Source organism: Salvelinus alpinus, chromosome 3, assembly GCF_045679555.1.
Source record: "Salvelinus alpinus chromosome 3, SLU_Salpinus.1, whole genome shotgun sequence".
Lineage (NCBI taxonomy): Eukaryota > Metazoa > Chordata > Actinopteri > Salmoniformes > Salmonidae > Salvelinus > Salvelinus alpinus.
Window position 1 is genome coordinate 93,035,959 of NC_092088.1, and position 19,881 is coordinate 93,055,839.

The 19,881-nt window shown below is 49.6% G+C and overlaps 1 protein-coding gene across 1 annotated transcript in view; it reads right to left on the reverse strand.

The window, feature by feature from the left end:
* The window catches only part of ehbp1 (EH domain binding protein 1), a 390,693-nt gene that overhangs the window by 25,138 nt on the left and 345,674 nt on the right, over nucleotides 1-19,881 (reverse strand). Inside the window, exon 24 of the mRNA XM_071394516.1 lies at nucleotides 2,762-2,861. Coding sequence (XP_071250617.1) covers nucleotides 2,762-2,861 — 100 coding nt within the window. The remainder of the gene's footprint in view (nucleotides 1-2,761; nucleotides 2,862-19,881) is intronic.

Genomic DNA, 19,881 nt, shown 5'->3' on the forward strand with positions numbered 1-19,881 from the left:
GAGATGGACAGGGAAAAGAAGAGGGACAGGTAGAGAGATGGACAGGGAAAAGAAGAGGGACAGGTAGAACGATGGAGAGACAGGGAAAAGAAGAGGAGGGACAGGTAGAGAGATGGACAGGGAAAAGAAGAGGGACAGGTAGAACGATGGAGAGACAGGGAAAAGAAGAGGAGGGACAGGTAGAGAGATGGACAGGGAAAAGGAGAAGAGAGACAGGTAGAGAGATGGAGAGACAGGGAAAAGGAGAGGAGAGACAGGTAGAGAGATGGACAGGGAAAAGGAGAGGAGGGACAGGTAGAGAGATGGACAGGGAAAAGGAGAGGAGAGACAGGTAGAGAGATGGACAGGGAAAAGGAGAAGAGAGACAGGTAGAGAGATGGAGAGAGAGGGAAAAGGAGAGGAGAGAAAGGTAGAGAGATGGACAGGGAAAAGGAGAGGAGAGACAGGTAGAGAGATGGACAGGGAAAAGGAGAGGAGAGACAGGTAGAACGATGGCGAGACAGGGAAAAGGAGAGGAGGTGAGGGACAGGTAGAGAGATGGAGAGACAGGGAAAAGGAGAGGAGGTGAGGGACAGGTAGAGAGATGAACAGGGAAAAGGAGAGGAGGTGAGGGACAGGTAGAGAGATGGACAGGGAAAAGGAGAGGAGGTGAGGGACAGGTAGAGAGATGGACAGGGAAAAGGAGAGGAGGTGAGGGACAGGTAGAGAGATGGACAGGGAAAAGGAGAGGAGGTGAGGGACAGGTAGAGAGATGGACAGGGAAAAGGAGAGGGGATGGAACCAAACAGAACAGGAGGGTGTGGCGGTATGAGGTATGTGTGTGGGGGGGTAATGTCTGGGCGATAGGGAGGTAATGTCTGGGCGGTGGGGGGGGGGTAATGTCTCAGCGGTAGGGGGGGTAATGTCTGGGCGGCAATGTCTGGGCGGCGGGGGGGAAATGTCTGGGCGGCAGGGGGGGGGTAATGTCTGGGCGGTAGGGGGGGTAATGTCTGGGCGGTAGGGGGGGGTAATGTTTGGGCGGTAAGGGGGATAATGTCTGGGCGGTAAGGGGGATAATGTCTGGGCGGTAGGGGGGGTAATGTCTGGGCGGCGGGGGGTAATGTCTGGGTGGCAGGGGGGGTAATGTCTGGGCGGCAATGTCTGGGCGGCGGGGGGGAAATGTCTGGGCGGCAGGGGGGGTAATGTCTGGGCGGCTGGGGGGTAATGTCTGGGCGGCTGGGGGGTAATGTCTGGGCGGCTGGGGGGGAAATGTCTGGGCGGCAGGGGGGTAATGTTTGGGCGGTAGGGGGGGTAATGTATGGGCGGTAGGGGGGGTAATGTAAGGGGGATCATGTCTGGGCGGTAAGGGGGATAATGTCTGGGCGGCAATGTCTGGGCGGCTGGGGGATAATATTTGGGCGGCAGGGGGGGGGTAATGTCTGGGCGGTAGGGGGGGTATTGTCTGGGCGGCAATGTCTGGGCGGCAGGGGGGGTAATGTCTGGGCGGCAGGGGGGGTAATGTCTGGGCGGTAGGGGGGGTAATGCCAAAGCGGTGGGGGGGTAATGTCTGGGCGGTAGGGGGGGGGGGGGTAATGTCTGGACGGTAGGGGGGGGTAATGTCTGGGTGGTAGGGGGGTAATGTCTGGGCGGTGGGGGGGGTAATGTCTGAGCGGTAGGGGGGGTAATGTCTGGGCGGTAGGGGGGGTAATGTCTGGGCGGTGGGGGGGTAATGTCTGGGCGGTAGGGGGGGTAATGTCTGGGCGGTAGGGGGGGTAATGTCTGGGCGGTAGGGCTACAAATTTAATTCCCCTTCTTTCAGATGGTTTAGAAAACGAGCTAATTTTCCCGATAATAGAATTTGTCCTTCAGAGGCGCTTTTCTGCCACAAAGAGAGAAATGAAAGAGGTAGTAATCAGACCCTCTATCAATTGGCCACTTTAAACACCCTCCCCGCTCTCTCCCTCTCTCTCTCACACCATATAATGTGATTATATGAATACTTCAGTCTCTTGTTCTCTCTGGCCCTTTGAAATCCTGCGAGGGAGGAAGGAATGAAAAGGAGAGAGAGAGAGAGAGAGAGAGAGAGAGAGAGAGAGAGAGAGAGAGAGAGAGAGAGAGAGAGAGAGAGAGAGAGAGAGAGAGAGAGAGAGAGAGAGAGAGAGAGAGAGAGAGAGAGAGAGAGAGAGAGAGAATGAAAAGGAGAGCAGTGTTTTCCACCTGTCCACCTAGTGGCTGAATGACCGCACAAAGCCTGTGTCACAAATGGCACTACTTTTGACCAGGACCCACACAGAATCCCATAGGCCCTGGTCAAAAGTAGTGCACTACATAAGGAACAGGGTGCCATTTGGAAATGTAGCTGAAGGGAAAGGCATTATGATGCAATGTTGTGATGATCGCTGGGTTCTGATTGGTTTAATACTGACATGTAAATCCCAGGGGGGTTAGGGAAACTTACAGTAGAGGGGTTAGGGGAACTTACATTAGAGGGGGTTAGGGGAACTTACAGTAGAGAGGGTTAGGGGAACTTACAGTAGAGGGGATTAGGGGAACTTACAGTAGAGATAGTTAGGGGAACTTACAGTAGAGAGGGTTAGGGGAACTTACAGTAGAGGGGGTTAGGGGAACTTACAGTAGAGAGGGTTAGGGGAACTTACAGTAGAGGGGGTTAGGGGAACTTACAGTAGAGAGGGTTAGGGGAACTTACAGTAGAGGGGGTTAGGGGAACTTACAGTAGAGAGAGTTGGGGGAACTTACAGTAGAGAGAGTTAGGGGAACTTACAGTAGAGAGAGTTGGTTCTGTCTCCTGATCAGGGCGTTCTTCTTGTTGACCAACATGAACCACTCCTGCATCATGGCCTCCTCCTCTTCCTTACTGTTCCCTGGAACACAACGGATCCATTAAACACACGGAACAACCCACAACAAATGTATTACATAACAACCACATCACCTAACAACCACATAACATAACCACCTAACAACCACCTAACAACCACCTAACATAACCACCTAACAACCACATAACAACCACATAACAACCACATCACCTAACAACCACATAACATAACCACATAACATAACCACCTAACAACCACATCACCTAACAACCACATAACATAACCACCTAACAACCACCTAACAACCACCTAACAACAACATAACATAACCACTTAACAACCACATCACCTAACAACCACATAACATAACCACCTAACAACCACCTAACAACCACCTAACAACAACATAACATAACCACTTAACAACCACAGCTACTGCAGATATATGTACTTTACATGATGAGGTATGATGCTAAACACACACACCCCCTCTCACACACACACACACACACACACACACACACACACACACACACACACACACACACACACACACACACACACACACACACACACACACACACACACCTCTCTCTCACACACAGCTCTCTCTCACACACACACCTCTCTCTCTCACACACCTCTCTCTCACACACACACACACCTCTCTCACACACACACACACACACACACACACACACACACACACACACACACACACACACACACACACACACACACACACACACACACACACACACACACACACACACACACACACACACACACACACACACACACACCTCTCTCTCACACACAGCTCTCTCTCACACACACACCTCTCTCTCTCACACACCTCTCTCTCTCACACACACCTCTCTCTCTCACCTCTCTCTCTCTCACACACACACACACCCTCTCACACACACACCCTCTCACACCTGTCTCTCACACACACACACACACACACACACACACACACACACACACCTCTCTCACACACACACACACTCTCTCACACACACACACACCTCTCTCTCACACACACACCTCTCTCTCACACACACACCTCTCTCTCACACACACACCTCTCTCACACACACACACACCTCTCTCTCTCACACACACACACACCCCCCCCCCCCTCTCACACACACCTCTCTCACACACACACACACACACACCCTCTCTCTCACACACACATCTCTCTCTCACACACACACCTCTCTCTCACACACACACACACACCTCTCTCTCTCACACACACACACACACCTCACACACACCCCCTCTCACACACACCTCACACCCCCCCCCCTCTCACACACACCTCTCTCACACACACACCTCTCTCACACACACACACACACCCCCTCTCTCACACACACACCTCTCTCTCACACACACACCTCTCTCACACACACACACACACACCTCTCTCACACACACACACACACACACACACACACACACACACACACACACACACACACACACACACACACACACACACACACACACACACACACACACACCTCTCTCTCACATTGTCACCTCGAGCCAGAAAAGAGGGATTGTGCCTGTGAAGGACATAAGAACCAGTGTCCTGTGTGTATCTGTCTCTGACGTGCTGCTCGGCCCAGACCAGACGTAGCCATTTCATTTAACAGAAAAAAAGACCACGACGAGGGGATTTAAGAACGGGCTCCGTGGATTACTGTAGTCAACTTTGAAATGGACGACACAGGGGGTTGCATCCCAGATAGCACTCTATTCCCTACATACTGCACTTCTTTTCACCAGATCCCCCATAGGGAATAGGGTGCCATTTAGGGCGAGTCGGTAGCTCTGAGGGGATAAAGGCAGATTCCTCTGGCAGGTCATTGTGACTCCAGACAGTCCAATAAAACAACCACATCATAATGGGAATATTAAGCCTGTGTGACATTGTGACGAGGCGAGGCGGACGGGAAGACGAGAGAGAGGGATTAGAGAACAAACCATTCTCCCTCCAGCCACACAGTCAGAGAGGGGCAGAACGGAGGGGGGGATGGAGAGAGAGGGTTGAGAGAGAGGTAGAGAGGGTTGAGAGAGAGGGAGGGTTTGGAGAGAAGGATGGAGATTTGGAGGGAGAGGAGGGTTAAGAGGGGAATGGAAAGAGGGAGAAAAGGGATGGAGGGAGAGGGGTGGAGAGTGGGAGGGAAATAGAGAAGGAAGGAGAGATGGAGGGACAGGAGGCATGGAGAGGGGAAGGGAGAAGACAGGAGAGATGGAGGGACAGGAGGCATGGAGAGGGGAAGGGAGAAGACAGGAGAGATGGAGGGACAGGAGGCATGGAGAGGGGAAGGGAGAAGGCAGGAGAGATGGAGGGACAGGAGGCATGGAGAGGGGAAGGGAGAAGACAGGAGAGATGGAGGGACAGGAGGCATGGAGAGGGGAAGGGAGAAGACAGGAGAGATGGAGGGACAGGAGGCATGGAGAGGGGAAGGGAGAAGGCAGGAGAGATGGAGGGACAGGAGGCATGGAGAGGGGAAGGGAGAAGGCAGGAGAGATGGAGGGACAGGAGGCATGGAGAGGGGAAGGGAGAAGGCAGGAGAGATGGAGGGAGAGGAGGCATGGAGAGGGGAAGGGAGAAGGCAGGAGAGATGGAGGGACAGGAGGCATGGAGAGGGGAAGGGAGAAGGCAGGAGAGATGGAGGGACAGGAGGCATGCAGAGGGGAAGGGAGAAGGAAGGAGAGATGGAGGGACAGGAGGCATGGAGAGGGGAAGGGAGAAGGAAGGAGAGATGGAGGGACAGGAGGCATGGAGAGGGGAAGGGAGAAGGCAGGAGAGATGGAGGGAGAGGAGGCATGGAGAGGGGAAGGGAGAAGGCAGGAGAGATGGAGGGACAGGAGGCATGGAGAGGGGAAGGGAGAAGGCAGGAGAGATGGAGGGAGAGGAGGCATGGAGAGGGGAAGGGAGAAGGCAGGAGAGATGGAGGGAGAGGAGGCATGGAGAGGGGAAGTGAGAAGGCAGGAGAGATGGAGGGACAGGAGGCATGGAGAGGGGAAGGGAGAAGGCAGGAGAGATGGAGGGACAGGAGGCATGGAGAGGGGAAGGGAGAAGGCAGGAGAGATGGAGGGACAGGAGGCATGGAGAGGGGAAGGGAGAAGGCAGGAGAGATGGAGGGACAGGAGAGATGGAGGGAGAGGAGGCATGGAGAGGGGAAGGGAGAAGGCAGGAGAGATGGAAGGTGGTCCAGGGGACCACACAGCTGTTTGTGTCCCCCCTCTCCCCAACCAATAGGAGATGAACTTTGACCCCACGTCACTCCTGACTCTTACAGGGCAGTGTAACGTCTATTTTAAAAGCAGAACATTTGACCCCAGGATGAATCTAGAACAGTCACCCACAAAGCCTCGGCCCTTGCAGAGCAAGGCGAACCACTACTTCAAGGTCTCAAAGCAAGTGACATCACCGATTGAAAGGCTATTAGCGCGCACCACCGCTAACTAGCTAGCCATTTCACAGACACGCACGCACGCACGCACGCACGCACGCACGCACGCACACACACACACACACACACACACACACACACACACACACACACACACACACACACACACACACACACACACACACACACACACACACACACACACACACACACACACACACACACACACACACACACACACACACACACACTGTATTAATTGCACTATAACGTCTGTCTGTGGTGAATGAAGAGTTTTCCTAACAGACAAGTCAAACATTGATTAATAACAGGAATAGAAAGGTGCTCCACTCTGACATGTCATCTGACCAGAGGAGACCACTGTGTTCAGTCATGTTATACAGCAAGATCGCTATCCTGGATTTCAAACCTGATCCAGACATGTTCATTTCACCAACAATGAAAGCAACTGTCTGAGGATGGAGCTGAACCATCTGACATCAGTAGAAAAGGAGTTTGATGAGAAAGATTGAAATAAAGATTAAATCCAGGCATGTCACATGATCACGCAAAACACATGATCACGCAAAACACATGATCACACAAAACACATGATCACGCAAAACACATGATCACGCAAAACACATGATCACACAAAACACATGATCACACAAAACACAGGGCCCTAGATATCACACATCTCTCTAACAGCTGTATCTAATGTCCCTGGAGCTGAGGCAGAATGAAGAGGCAAAACACAGGGCCCTGGATATCACACATCTCTCTAACAGCTGTATCTAATGTCCCTGGAGACAGAACGAAGAGGCAAAACACAGGGCCCTGGATATCACACATCTCTCTTAACAGCTGTATCTAATGTCCCTGGAGGCAGAACGAAGAGGCAAAACACAGGGCCCTGGATATCACACATCTCTCTAACAGCTGTATCTAATGTCCCTGGAGCTGAGGCAGAACGAAGAAGTAAAACACAGGGCCCTGGATATCACACATCTCTCTTAACAGCTGTATCTAATGTCCCTGGAGGCAGAACGAAGAGGCAAAACACAGGGCCCTAGATATCACACATCTCTCTAACAGCTGTATCTAATGTCCCTGGAGGCAGAACGAAGAGGCAAAACACAGGGCCCTGGATATCACACATCTCTCTAACAGCTGTATCTAATGTCCCTGGAGGCAGAACGAAGAGGCAAAACACAGGGCCCTAGATATCACACATCTCTCTAACAGCTGTATCTAATGTCCCTGGAGGCAGAACGAAGAGGCAAAACACAGGGCACTGGATATCACACATCTCTCTAACAGCTGTATCTAATGTCCCTGAAGCTGAGGCAGAACGAAGAGGCAAAACACAGGGCCCTAGATATCACACATCTCTCTAACAGCTGTATCTAATGTCCCTGAAGCTGAGGCAGAACGAAGCAAAAATAAACAAAGACAAAACAAAAAGACACAATGAAATGAACATCTGAAACGACATGACGTGTGACCTATGGGAAATAATATTTAAAGGGAAAAATCTAACATTAATTTCCTTCCACTGAAAATATCCATCCTACTGTATATGTTTGAATTAAAAAGTCTCCACAAAATGATCTATTATGAGGGGAAACAGGAACTATCACTAACAGGTGTGGAATTAGACTACTGAGGCAAAGACCGGATTTTCACTCCTCTGTCGTTTTGAAAAGAGAAGGACAGCTGGAGTGAGGGAAGAAGGGAAAAAAGGGGGGAGGGGAAGAAAGGGGGGGGAGAAAGGGGGGAGGTAAGAAAGAAAATAAATATATTAAAGCCTGTGATCACAGCGAGCTTTTCTGATTTATTTTCCTCCATTCTCTGTTTCATTCAAAATGCACTAATCCAATTTGTCTATCTGACTTTTAAAGTGAGGGCAGGAGGTATGAGAAGGAGGAGGAGGAGGAGGAGAGGGTGTGAGGAGGAGGAGGAGGAGGAGAGTGTATGAGGAGGAGGAGGAGAGGGTATGAGGAGGAGGAGGGAAGGAGGAGGAGGAGGTGGGGGTATGAGGAGGAGGAGAGGGTATGAGGAGGAGGAGGAGAGGGTATGAGGAGGAGGAGGTATGAGGAGGAGGAGAGGGTGTGAGGAGGTGGAGGAGGAGGGAAGGAGGTATGAGGAGGAGGAGAGGGTATGAGGAGGAGGAGGAGGTATGAGGAGGAGGAGAGGGTGTGAGAAGGTGGAGGAGGAGGGAAGGAGGTATGAGGAGGAGGAGAGGGTATGAGGAGGAGGAGGAGGGAAGGAGGTATGAGGAGGAGGAGGTATGAGGAGGAGGAGAGGGTATGAGGAGGAGGAGGGAGGGAGGTATGAGGAGAGGGTATGAGGAGGAGGAGGAGGTATGAGGAGGAGGAGGAGGTATGAGGAGGAGGAGAGGGTATGAGGAGGAGGAGGAGGTATGAGGAGGAGGAGGAGAGGGGAGGAGGAGGAGGAGAGGGTATGAGGAGGAGGAGGAGGTATGAGGAGGAGGAGGAGGTATGAGGAGGAGGAGGAGAGGGTATGAGGAGGAGGAGAGGGTATGAGGAGGAGGAGGAGGAGAGGGTATGAGGAGGAGGAGGAGAGGGTATGAGGAGGAGGAGGTGGTATGAGGAGGAGGAGGAGGTATGAAGAGGAGGAGAGGGTATGAGGAGGTGGTATGAGGAGGAGGAGGAGAGGGTATGAGGAGGAGGAGGTGGTATGAGGAGGAGGAGAGGGTATGAGGAGGAGGATGTGGTATGAGGAGGAGGAGGAGAGGGTATGAGGAGGAGGAGGTGGTATGAGGAGGAGAAGGAGAGGGTATGAGGAGGAGGATGTGGTATGAGGAGGAGGAGGAGAGGGTATGAGGAGGAGGAGGAGAGGGTGTGGGTAGATTTAAACTTTTCCTTTGGCCAAGTCACTTTCTGGATGTTCCCTCCTCCCGACTACCCTTCCCTAAAACATGTGTTATTGTCACATACACCTGATAGGTGCGCAGGCTACCAACAAAAATAAAGTATGAGAGAGAAACAGAAAGAGATAAATAAAGAGAAGGGAAAATAAGCTAAAAAAAAGAACAAGATGAACACAGCTTCCTGTGATGAAGTAAGAACTAGTTAACGATCCCTGTCACCGCGGCGATCTGAATATACATGAGATGAGATGAAGCATGCAACAGGAAAGGTTTTAAAAACATTCTGCAACAGAAAACATTATTGAGTGTTTCCTATTGGACAGTCCAGGTTTCTGTCCATTTTCTTCTGTTTGGTGCCTGATGAACACAACCCAGAGGACTGTGGTGATGTCATCAGAGGGGTATTGTTGTGGGCAAGTAGCAAAGGCTTGATTTAATTACTACGAGTAGTGATCCGAGTGGAGAGAGAGAGAGAGAGAGAGAGAGGGAGAGGAGAGAGAGAGGCAGAGAGAGAGAGAGAGAGAGAGAGAGAGAGAGAGAGAGATAGATAGATAGATAGATAGATAGATAGATAGATAGATAGATAGATAGATAGATAGATATTATTATCATAATATCTATTCTGCATTATCATTAACAGCAGACTCGTACATTTCCTCAATGAAAACAATGTACTGAGCAAATTTCAAATTGGCTTTTTACCAAATTACCGTACAACAGACCATGTATTCACCCTACATGGTGGGGGGGTAAAACATACGACATTATAAAATCCATGTACACAAACAACAAGTGTGCGGTTAAAATTGGCAAAAAACACACACATTTCTTCACACAGGGTCGTGGGGTGAGACAGGGATGCAGCTTAAGCCCCACCCTCTTCAACATATATATCAACGAATTGGCGCGGGCACTAGAACAGTCTGCAGCACCCGGTCTCACCCTACTAGAATCCGAAGTCAAATGTCTACTGTTTGCTGATGATCTGGTGCTTCTGTCACCAACCAAGGAGGGCCTACAGCAGCACCTAGATCTTCTGCACAGATTCTGTCAGACCTGGGCCCTGACAGTAAATCTCAGTAAGACCAAAATAATGGTGTTCCAAAAAAGGTCCAGTCACCAGGACCACAAATTCCATCTAGACACCGTTGCCCTAGAGCACACAAAAAACTATACATACCTCGGCCTAAACATCAGCACCACAGGTAGCTTCCACAGAGCTGTGAACGATCTGAGAGACAAGGCAAGAAGGGCCTTCTATGCCATCAAAAGGAACATAAATTTCAACATACCAATTAGGATCTGGCTAAAAATACTTGAATCAGTCATAGAGCCCATTGCCCTTTATGGTTGTGAGGTCTGGGGTCCGCTCACCAACCAAGATTTCACAAAATGGGACAAACACCAAATTGAGACTCTGCATGCAGAATTCTGCAAAAATATCCTCCGTGTACAACGTAGAACACCAAATAATGCATGCAGAGCAGAATTAGGCCGATACCCACTAATTATCAAAATCCAGAAAAGAGCCGTTAAATTCTACAACCACCTAAAAGGAAGCGATTCCCAAACCTTCCATAACAAAGCCATCACCTACAGAGAGATGAACCTGGAGAAGAGTCCCCTAAGCAAGCTGGTCCTAGGGCTCTGTTCACAAACACAAACACACCCCACAGAGCCCCAGGACAACAGCACAATTAGACCCAACCAAATCATGAGAAAACAAAAAGATAATTACTTGACACATTGGAAAGAATTAACAAAAAAACAGAGCAAACTAGAATGCTATTTGGCCCTAAACAGAGAGTACACAGTGGCAGAATACCTGACCACTGTGACTGACCCAAACTTAAGGAAAGCTTTGACTATGTACAGACTCAGTGAGCATAGCCTTGCTATTGAGAAAGGCCGCCGTAGGCAGACATGGCTCTCAAGAGAAGACAGGCTATGTGCACACTGCCCACAAAATGAGGTGGAAACTGAGCTGCACTTCCTAACCTCCTGCCCAATGTATGACCATATTAGAGAGACATATTTCCCTCAGATTACACAGATCCACAAAGAATTTGAAAACAAATCCAATTTTGATAAACTCCCATATCTACTGGGAGAAATTCCACAGTGTGCCATCACAGCAGCAAGATTTGTGACCTGTTGCCACAAAAAAAGGGCAACCAGTGAAGAACAAACACCATTGTAAATACAACCCATATTTATGCTTATTTATTTTAACTTGTGTGCTTTAACCATTTGTACATTGTTACAACACTGTATATATATAATATAACATTTGTAATGTCTTTATTGTTTTGAAACTTCTGTATGTGTAATGTTTACTGTTAATTTGTATTGTTTATTTCACTTTTGTATAATATCTACCTCACTTGCTTTGGCAATGTTAACACATGTTTCCCATGCCAATAAAGCCCCTTGAATTGAATTGAAATTGAATTGAATAGATAGAGAGGCAGCAAGAGAGAGAGGCAGAGAGAGAGAGAGAGAGAGGCAGAGAGAGAGAGAGAGAGAGAGAGAGAGAGAGAGAGAGAGAGAGAGAGAGAGAGAGAGAGAGAGAGAGAGAGAGAGAGAGAGAGAGAGAGAGAGAAAGAAAGAAAGAAAGAAAGAAAGAAAGAGAGAGAGAGAGAGAGAGAGAGAGAGAGAGAGAGAGAGAGAGAGAGAGAGAGAGAGAGAGAGAGAGAGAGAGGCAGAGAGAGAGAGAGAGGGAGAGAGAGAGAGAGAGAGAGAGAGAGAGAGAGAGAGAGAGAGAGAGAGAGAGAGAGAGAGAGGCACCAAGAGAGAGAGGCAGAGAGGCAGAGAGGCAGAGAGAGAGAGAGAGAGAGAGAGAGGTCCAGTCACCAGGACCACAAATTCCATCTAGACACCGTTGCCCTAGAGCACACAAAAAACTATACATACCTCGGCCTAAACATCAGCACCACAGGTAACTTCCACAAAGCTGTGAACGATCTGAGAGACAAGGCAAGAAGGGCCTTCTATGCCATCAAAAGGAACATAAATTTCAACATACCAATTAGGATCTGGCTAAAAATACTTGAATCAGTCATAGAGCCCATTGCCCTTTATGGTTGTGAGGTCTGGGGTCCGCTCACCAACCAATGCATCTTGAATTGAACCTTGAATTGAATTGAATTGAGAGAGAGAGAGAGAGAGAGAGAGAGAGAGAGAGAGAGAGAGAGAGAGAGAGAGAGAGAGAGAGAGAGAGAGAGAGAGAGAGAGAGAGAGAGAGGCACCAAGAGAGAGAGGCAGAGAGGCAGAGAGAGAGAGAGAGAGAGAGAGAGAGAGAGAGAGAGAGAGAGAGAGAGAGAGAGAGAGAGAGAGAGAGAGAGAGAGAGAGAGAGAGAGAGAGAGAGGCACCAAGAGAGAGAGGCAGAGAGGCAGAGAGGCAGAGAGAGAGAGAGAGAGAGAGAGAGAGAGAGAGGTCCAGTCACCAGGACCACAAATTCCATCTAGACACCGTTGCCCTAGAGCACACAAAAAACTATACATACCTCGGCCTAAACATCAGCACCACAGGTAACTTCCACAAAGCTGTGAACGATCTGAGAGACAAGGCAAGAAGGGCCTTCTATGCCATCAAAAGGAACATAAATTTCAACATACCAATTAGGATCTGGCTAAAAATACTTGAATCAGTCATAGAGCCCATTGCCCTTTATGGTTGTGAGGTCTGGGGTCCGCTCACCAACCAATGCATCTTGAATTGAACCTTGAATTGAATTGAATTGAGAGAGAGAGAGAGAGAGAGAGAGAGAGAGAGAGAGAGAGAGAGAGAGAGAGAGAGAGAGAGACACAAAGAGAGAGAGAGAGAGAGAGAGAGAGAGAGAGAGAGAGAGAGAGAGAGAGAGAGAGAGAGAGAGAGAGAGAGAGAGAGAGAGAGAGAGAGAGAGAGAGGCACCAAGAGAGAGAGGCAGAGAGGCAGAGAGAGAGAGAGATAGAGAGAGAGAGAGAGAGAGAGAGAGAGAGAGAAAGATGCATCAAGAGAGAGAGGCAGAGAGAGAGAGAGGCAGAGAGAGAGAGAGGCAGAGAGAGGGAGAGAGAGAGAGAGAGAGAGAGAGAGAGGAGAGAGAGAGAGAGAGAGAGAGGCAGAGAGAGGCAGAGAGAGAGAGAGAGAGAGAGAGAGAGAGAGAGAGAGAGAGAGAGAGAGAGAGAGAGAGAGAGAGAGGCAGAGAGAGAGAGAGAGAGAGAGAGAGAGAGAGAGAGAGAGAGAGAGAGAGAGAGAGAGAGAGAGAGAGAGAGAGAGAGAGAGAGAGAGAGAGAGAGAGAGAGAGAGAGGCAGAGAGATAGAGAAAGAGAGAGGCAGAGAGAGAAAGAGAGAGAGAGAATCCTAAACAACCAGCAGAGGAGCTTTGGTCACGGCACCATCGACATTAGAAGGTACTGGGGCCTATTGTGTTGAGAAGGGGGCCGTCGCTAGTGGCGGAAATGGAGAGTCAACCTGATTAACCTCCATCTCTCAAACTCTTATTCTCTCTATTTTATCCATTCATCTTCCTAGTCTTCGTTCCCTCTCTAACACCCGAAAGTCAGAAATACAAACAAGCAATTCCATTTTATGTTGCAGTCGCCAAGCTAGTCCATTTCACGTCATTTCAAAAGACGAGGACAGAGGCCCTAAAAGGCAAAGCTAAATGATCTTGCCCCCCCCCTCTCTTTTTTCCCCCTCTCTAAAAACATACACAGAACATACACCAGTAGAATATCACCAAAATGAACCCCTCTGGATGTTCTTTCTATCCTACTTCCATTCCCCTCAGCGCTCCATTCATCCTTCTCCTGGAGTAGCTCTCGCTGCCGAGGGCTTTCTGTGCTGGCTAAAGGCTTTCCCGTCTCGTTCAATGGCACAATGGCCCTGAGAATGGAGCTAGAGACCTGCTTTACTGAACCTGTATATAACAGGTCTGTGAATAGGACACATTAACCAATTCACTCTTTCCTTTCTCCCCCCCCCCCCTTACCTCCTTCCCTCCTCGTCTAAAAGAGAGTGAAGAAACCGCCCCTCGCAGATTTCAATGGCTACCTTCTATTGGTGTCATTTGTCAGTGAATGCTTGCTATACAGCTTAGAGTAAGAACCAGGGAAGAGGAGAGAGAGGGAGGGAGGGGGGGAGGGGGGAGAGGAGAGAGAGGAGGGAGGGGGGAGAGGAGAGAGAGAGAGGAGGGAGGGGGGAGAGGAGAGAGAGGAGGGAGGGGGGAGAGGAGAGAGAGAGAGGGAGGGGGGGAGGGGGGAGAGGAGAGAGAGGAGGGAGGGGGGAGAGGAGAGAGAGAGAGGAGGGAGGGGGGAGAGGAGAGAGAGAGGGAGGGAGGGGGGGAGGGGGGAGAGGAGGGAGGGAGGGAGAGAAGGGAGGGAGGGAGAGGAGAGAGAGGGAGAGGAGAGAGGAGAGAGAGGGGGGAGAGGAGAGAGAGAGGGGGGAGAGGAGAGAGAGGAGGGAGGGAGGGAGAGGAGAGAGGAGAGAGAGGAGGGGAAAGGAGAGAGAGAGGAGGGAGAGGGGAGAGGAGAGAGAGAGGAGAGAGAGGAGGGAGGGAGGGAGGGGGAGAGGAGAGAGGAGAGAGGGAGGGAGGGAGGGAGGGAGGGAGGGAGGGAGGGAGGGAGGGAGGGGAGAGAAGGGGAGAGAAGGGGAGGGAGGGGTAGGGTTCAGGGATTCATAATCAAACTGTTAAACATCGGGGAGATAAACACACATGGATGGTAAGAGACTGGGGTTTGTAAAGTCCATTTTAATGAGAGGGGTGCAGGGCTGTACACACACAGTTATCAGCCCATTACTTTCATGTCATTGATGGAACATGTTCTGAAAGGGAGAGAGAGCCTGTCCAAGAACATGGGGTTGCCCCTCTCCAATACATTCCCCCCTTCATTCATCTCTCTTTCCTTCTCTCTCCCTTTCTGTCTCTCCCACTGCTCAGTACACACACACCCCTCGTCTCTCTCATCCCCCTCTCCTTTCCTCTCTCCATCTCTCCCCCTCCTCGGTACACAAACACTCCTGGGCAAACATCTTAGACCCAGCGCTAACAGTCTGACAACATTCACACACACCTCTCACTTCTACGCAAAGGACCGTGTGTGTGTGTGTGTGTGTGTGTGTGTGTGTTGGGGGCAGAGCGAGCAAACACCAGTCTGATAATAGATTGTCTCTTTTAAGCTGAAATGCTCATTTGGAGGGGGTGTGTGTGTGAACCACCTTGACAAGTTCTCTGCCTCTTCTCCATCTACAGATTTAGTGGTGACTCGAGGGACCCTGGAGTTCCTCATGGAACGACTGCTAGTCAGTGGTTCATATTTGCACCTTCGGTTAGTTGTGTGGTTCATGGAGGAACCTTCAATGGTTTAATGTAGCAACGGATTCCTGGAGGAGGCCTGGGGTGGAGGCGTGGCTTAGTAGGGGCGTGGCTTTAATAGATATATTTTAGTTGACAACCCGTTAGAGTAAATGTCATTCCTGTTCATCTGTTCTGTTGTCATCACATGTTAAGGTTGAACACTGACAGTTGTGTAGCTTCAATGAGGCTAACGCAGGTCTATGAGTTCCTCAAGAGATCATAGCTTCAATGAGGCTAACGCAGGTCTATGAGTTCTTCAAGAGATCATAGCTTCAATGAGGCTAACGCAGGTCTAGGAGTTCCTCAAGAGATCATAGCTTCAATGAGGCTAACGCAGGTCTATGAGTTCCTCAAGAGATCATAGCTTCAATGAGGCTAACGCAGGTCTAGGAGTTCCTCAAGAGATCATAGCTTCAATGAGGCTAACGCAGGTCTATGAGTTCCTCAAGAGATCATAGCTTCAATGAGGCTAACGCAGGTCTAGGAGTTCCTCAAGAGCTCATAGCTTCAATGAGGCTAACGCAGGTCTATGAGTTCCTCAAGAGATCATAGCTTCAATGAGGCTAACGCAGGTCTATGAGTTCCTCAAGAGATCATAGCTTCAATGAGGCTAACGTAGGTCTATGAGTTCCTCAAGAGATCATAGCTTCAATGAGGCTAACGCAGGTCTATGAGTTCCTCAAGAGATCATAGCTTCAATGAGGCTAACGCAGGTCTATGAGTTCCTCAAGAGATCATAGCTTCAATGAGGCTAACGCAGGTCTAGGAGTTCCTCAAGAGATCATAGCTTCAATGAGGCTAACGCAGGTCTAGGAGTTCCTCAAGAGATCATAGCTTCAATGAGGCTAACGCAGGTCTATGAGTTCCTCAAGAGATCATAGCTTCAATGAGGCTAACGCAGGTCTATGAGTTCCTCAAGAGATCATAGCTTCAATGAGGCTAACGCAGGTCTATGAGTTCCTCAAGAGATCATAGCTTCAATGAGGCTAACGCAGGTCTATGAGTTCCTCAAGAGATCATAGCTACAATGAGGCTAACGCAGGTCTATGAGTTCCTCAAGACATCATAGCTTCAATGAGGCTAACGCAGGTCTATGAGTTCCTCAAGACATCATAGCTTCAATGAGGCTAACGCAGGTCTATGAGTTCCTCAAGAGATCATAGCTTCAATGAGGCTAACGCAGGTCTATGAGTTCCTCAAGAGATCATAGCTTCAATGAGGCTAACGCAGGTCTATGAGTTCCTCAAGAGATCATAGCTTCAATGCGGCTAACGCAGGTCTATGAGTTCCTCAAGAGATCATAGCTACAATGAGGCTAACGCAGGTCTATGAGTTCCTCAAGAGATCATAGCTTCAATGAGGCTAACGCAGGTCTATGAGTTCCTCAAGAGATCATAGCTTCAATGAGGCTAACGCAGGTCTATGAGTTCCTCAAGAGATCATAGCTTCAATGAGGCTAACGCAGGTCTATGAGTTCCTCAAGAGATCATAGCTTCAATGAGGCTAACGCAGGTCTATGAGTTCCTCAAGAGATCATAGCTTCAATGAGGCTAACGCATCTCCAGTGTTCAGTAACAGTACTTCTCCTACAGAGGAGGAATCCCAGATGGCACCCTATTCCCTATGTAGTACACCATTACCCATAGGGCTCTGGTCAACAGTAGTACACCATTACCCATAGGGCTCTGGTCAACAGTAGTGCACTAGATTACCCATAGGGCTCTGGTCAACAGTAGTGCACTAGATTACCCATAGGGCTCTGGTCAACAGTAGTGTACCATTACCCATAGGGCTCTGGTCAACAGTAGGGCTCTGGTCAACAGTAGTGTACCATTACCCATAGGGCTCTGGTCAACAGTAGTGCACTAGATTACCCATAGGGCTCTGGTCAACAGTAGTGTACCATTACCCATAGGGCTCTGGTCAACAGTAGGGCTCTGGTCAACAGTAGTGTACCATTACCCATAGGGCTCTGGTCAACAGTAGTGCACTAGATTACCCATAGGGCTCTGGTCAACAGTAGTGCACTACATTACCCACAGGGCTCTGGTCAACAGTAGGGCTCTAGTCAACAGTAGTGCACTAGATTACCCATAGGGCTCTAGTCAACAATAGTGCACTACATTACCCATAGGGCTCTGGTCAACAGTAGTGTACCATTACCCACAGGGCTCTGGTCAACAGTAGTGCACTACATTACCCACAGGGCTCTGGTCAACAGTAGGGCTCTAGTCAACAGTAGTGCACTACATTACCCATAGGGCTCTGGTCAACAGTAGTGTACCATTACCCACAGGGCTCTAGTCAACAATAGGGCTCTGGTCAACAGTAGTGCACTAGATTACCCATAGGGCTCTAGTCAACAATAGTGCACTACATTACCCATAGGGCTCTGGTCAACAGTAGTGCACCACATTACCCATAGGGCTCTGGTCAACAATAGGGCTCTAGTCAACAGTAGTGCACTACATTACCCATAGGGCTCTGGTCAACAATAGGGCTCTAGTCAACAGTAGTGCACTACATTACCCATAGGGCTCTAGTCAACAGTAGTGCACTACATTACCCATAGGGCTCTGGTCAACAATAGGGCTCTAGTCAACAGTAGTGCACTACATTACCCATAGGGCTCTGGTCAACAATAGGGCTCTAGTCAACAGTAGTGCACTACATTACCCACAGGGCTCTAGTCAACAATAGGGCTCTAGTCAACAGTAGTGCACTAGATTACCCACAGGGCTCTAGTCAACAATAGTGCACTACATTACCCATAGGGCTCTGGTCAACAGTAGTGCACTACATTACCCATAGGGCTCTGGTCAACAGTAGTGTACCATTACCCATAGGGCTCTGGTCAACAGTAGGGCTCTAGTCAACAGTAGTGTACCATTACCCATAGGGCTCTGGTCAACAGTAGTGCACTACATTACCCATAGGGCTCTGGTCAACAGTAGTGCACTACATTACCCATAGGGCTCTGGTCAACAGTAGTGCACTATATTACCCATAGGGCTCTAGTCAACAATAGGGCTCTAGTCAACAGTAGTGCACTACATTACCCACAGGGCTCTGGTCAACAGTAGGGCTCTGGTCAACAGTAGTGTACCATTACCCATAGGGCTCTGGTCAACAGTAGTGCACTACATTACCCATAGGGCTCTGGTCAACAATAGTGCACTACATTACCCATAGGGCTCTGGTCAACAGTAGTGCACTACATCGGGAATAGGGTGCCATATGGGATGAAGAGAGGGTCTTTTTCCAAGAGCGCTAGAAGCGTTAGCGGCCGGGGCTAATAGGCAGAGAACAGAGAGAGAAAGAGAGACCACCTGATACAATGCTAGACTATAGACTGCACAGGAGAGACCACCTGATACAATGCTAGACTATAGACTGCACGGGAGAGACCACCTGATACAATGCTAGACTATAGACTGCACAGGAGAGACCACCTGATACAATGCTAGACTATAGACTGCACAGGAGAGACCACCTGATAGGATGCCAGACTATAGACTGCACGGGACAGACCACCTGATACGATGCTAGACTATAGACTGCACAGGAGAGAGAGAGACCACCTGATAGGATGCTAGACTATAGACTGCACGGGAGAGAGAGAGACCACCTGATACAATGCTAGACTATAGACTGCACAGGAGAGAGAGAGACCACCTGATACAATGCTAGACTATAGACTGCACAGGAGAGAGAGAGACCACCTGATACAATGCTAGACTATAGACTGCACAGGAGAGAGAGAGACCACCTGATACGATGCTAGACTATAGACTGCACAGGAGAGAGAGAGACCACCTGATACGATGCTAGACTATAGACTGCACGGGAGAGAGAGAGACCACCTGATACAATGCTAGACTATAGACTGCACAGGAGAGAGAGAGACCACCTGATAGGATGCTAGACTATGGACTGCACAGGAGAGAGAGAGACCACCTGATACGATGCCAGACTATGGACTGCACAGGAGAGAGAGAGACTACCTGATACGATGCTAGACTAGACTATGGACTGCACGGGAGAGAGAGAGACCACCTGATACGATGCTAGACTATAGACTGCACAGGAGAGAGAGAGAGACCACCTGATACGATGCTAGACTATAGACTGCACGGGAGAGAGAGAGACCACCTGATACGATGCTAGACTATAGACTGCACGGGAGAGAGAGAGACCACTTGATACGATGCTAGACTATGGACTGCACGGGAGAGAGAGAGAGGAGGAGGAAGAGATAGAGAGGGGGAGACAGAGAGAGTGAGCGGAGAAGGGAGGGAGACAGAGGGTGAGAGGAGGAGGGAGAGAGAGGGGGAGACAGAGCGGGTGAGAGGAGGAGGGAGGGATAGAGCAGAGGAGACAGAGAGGGT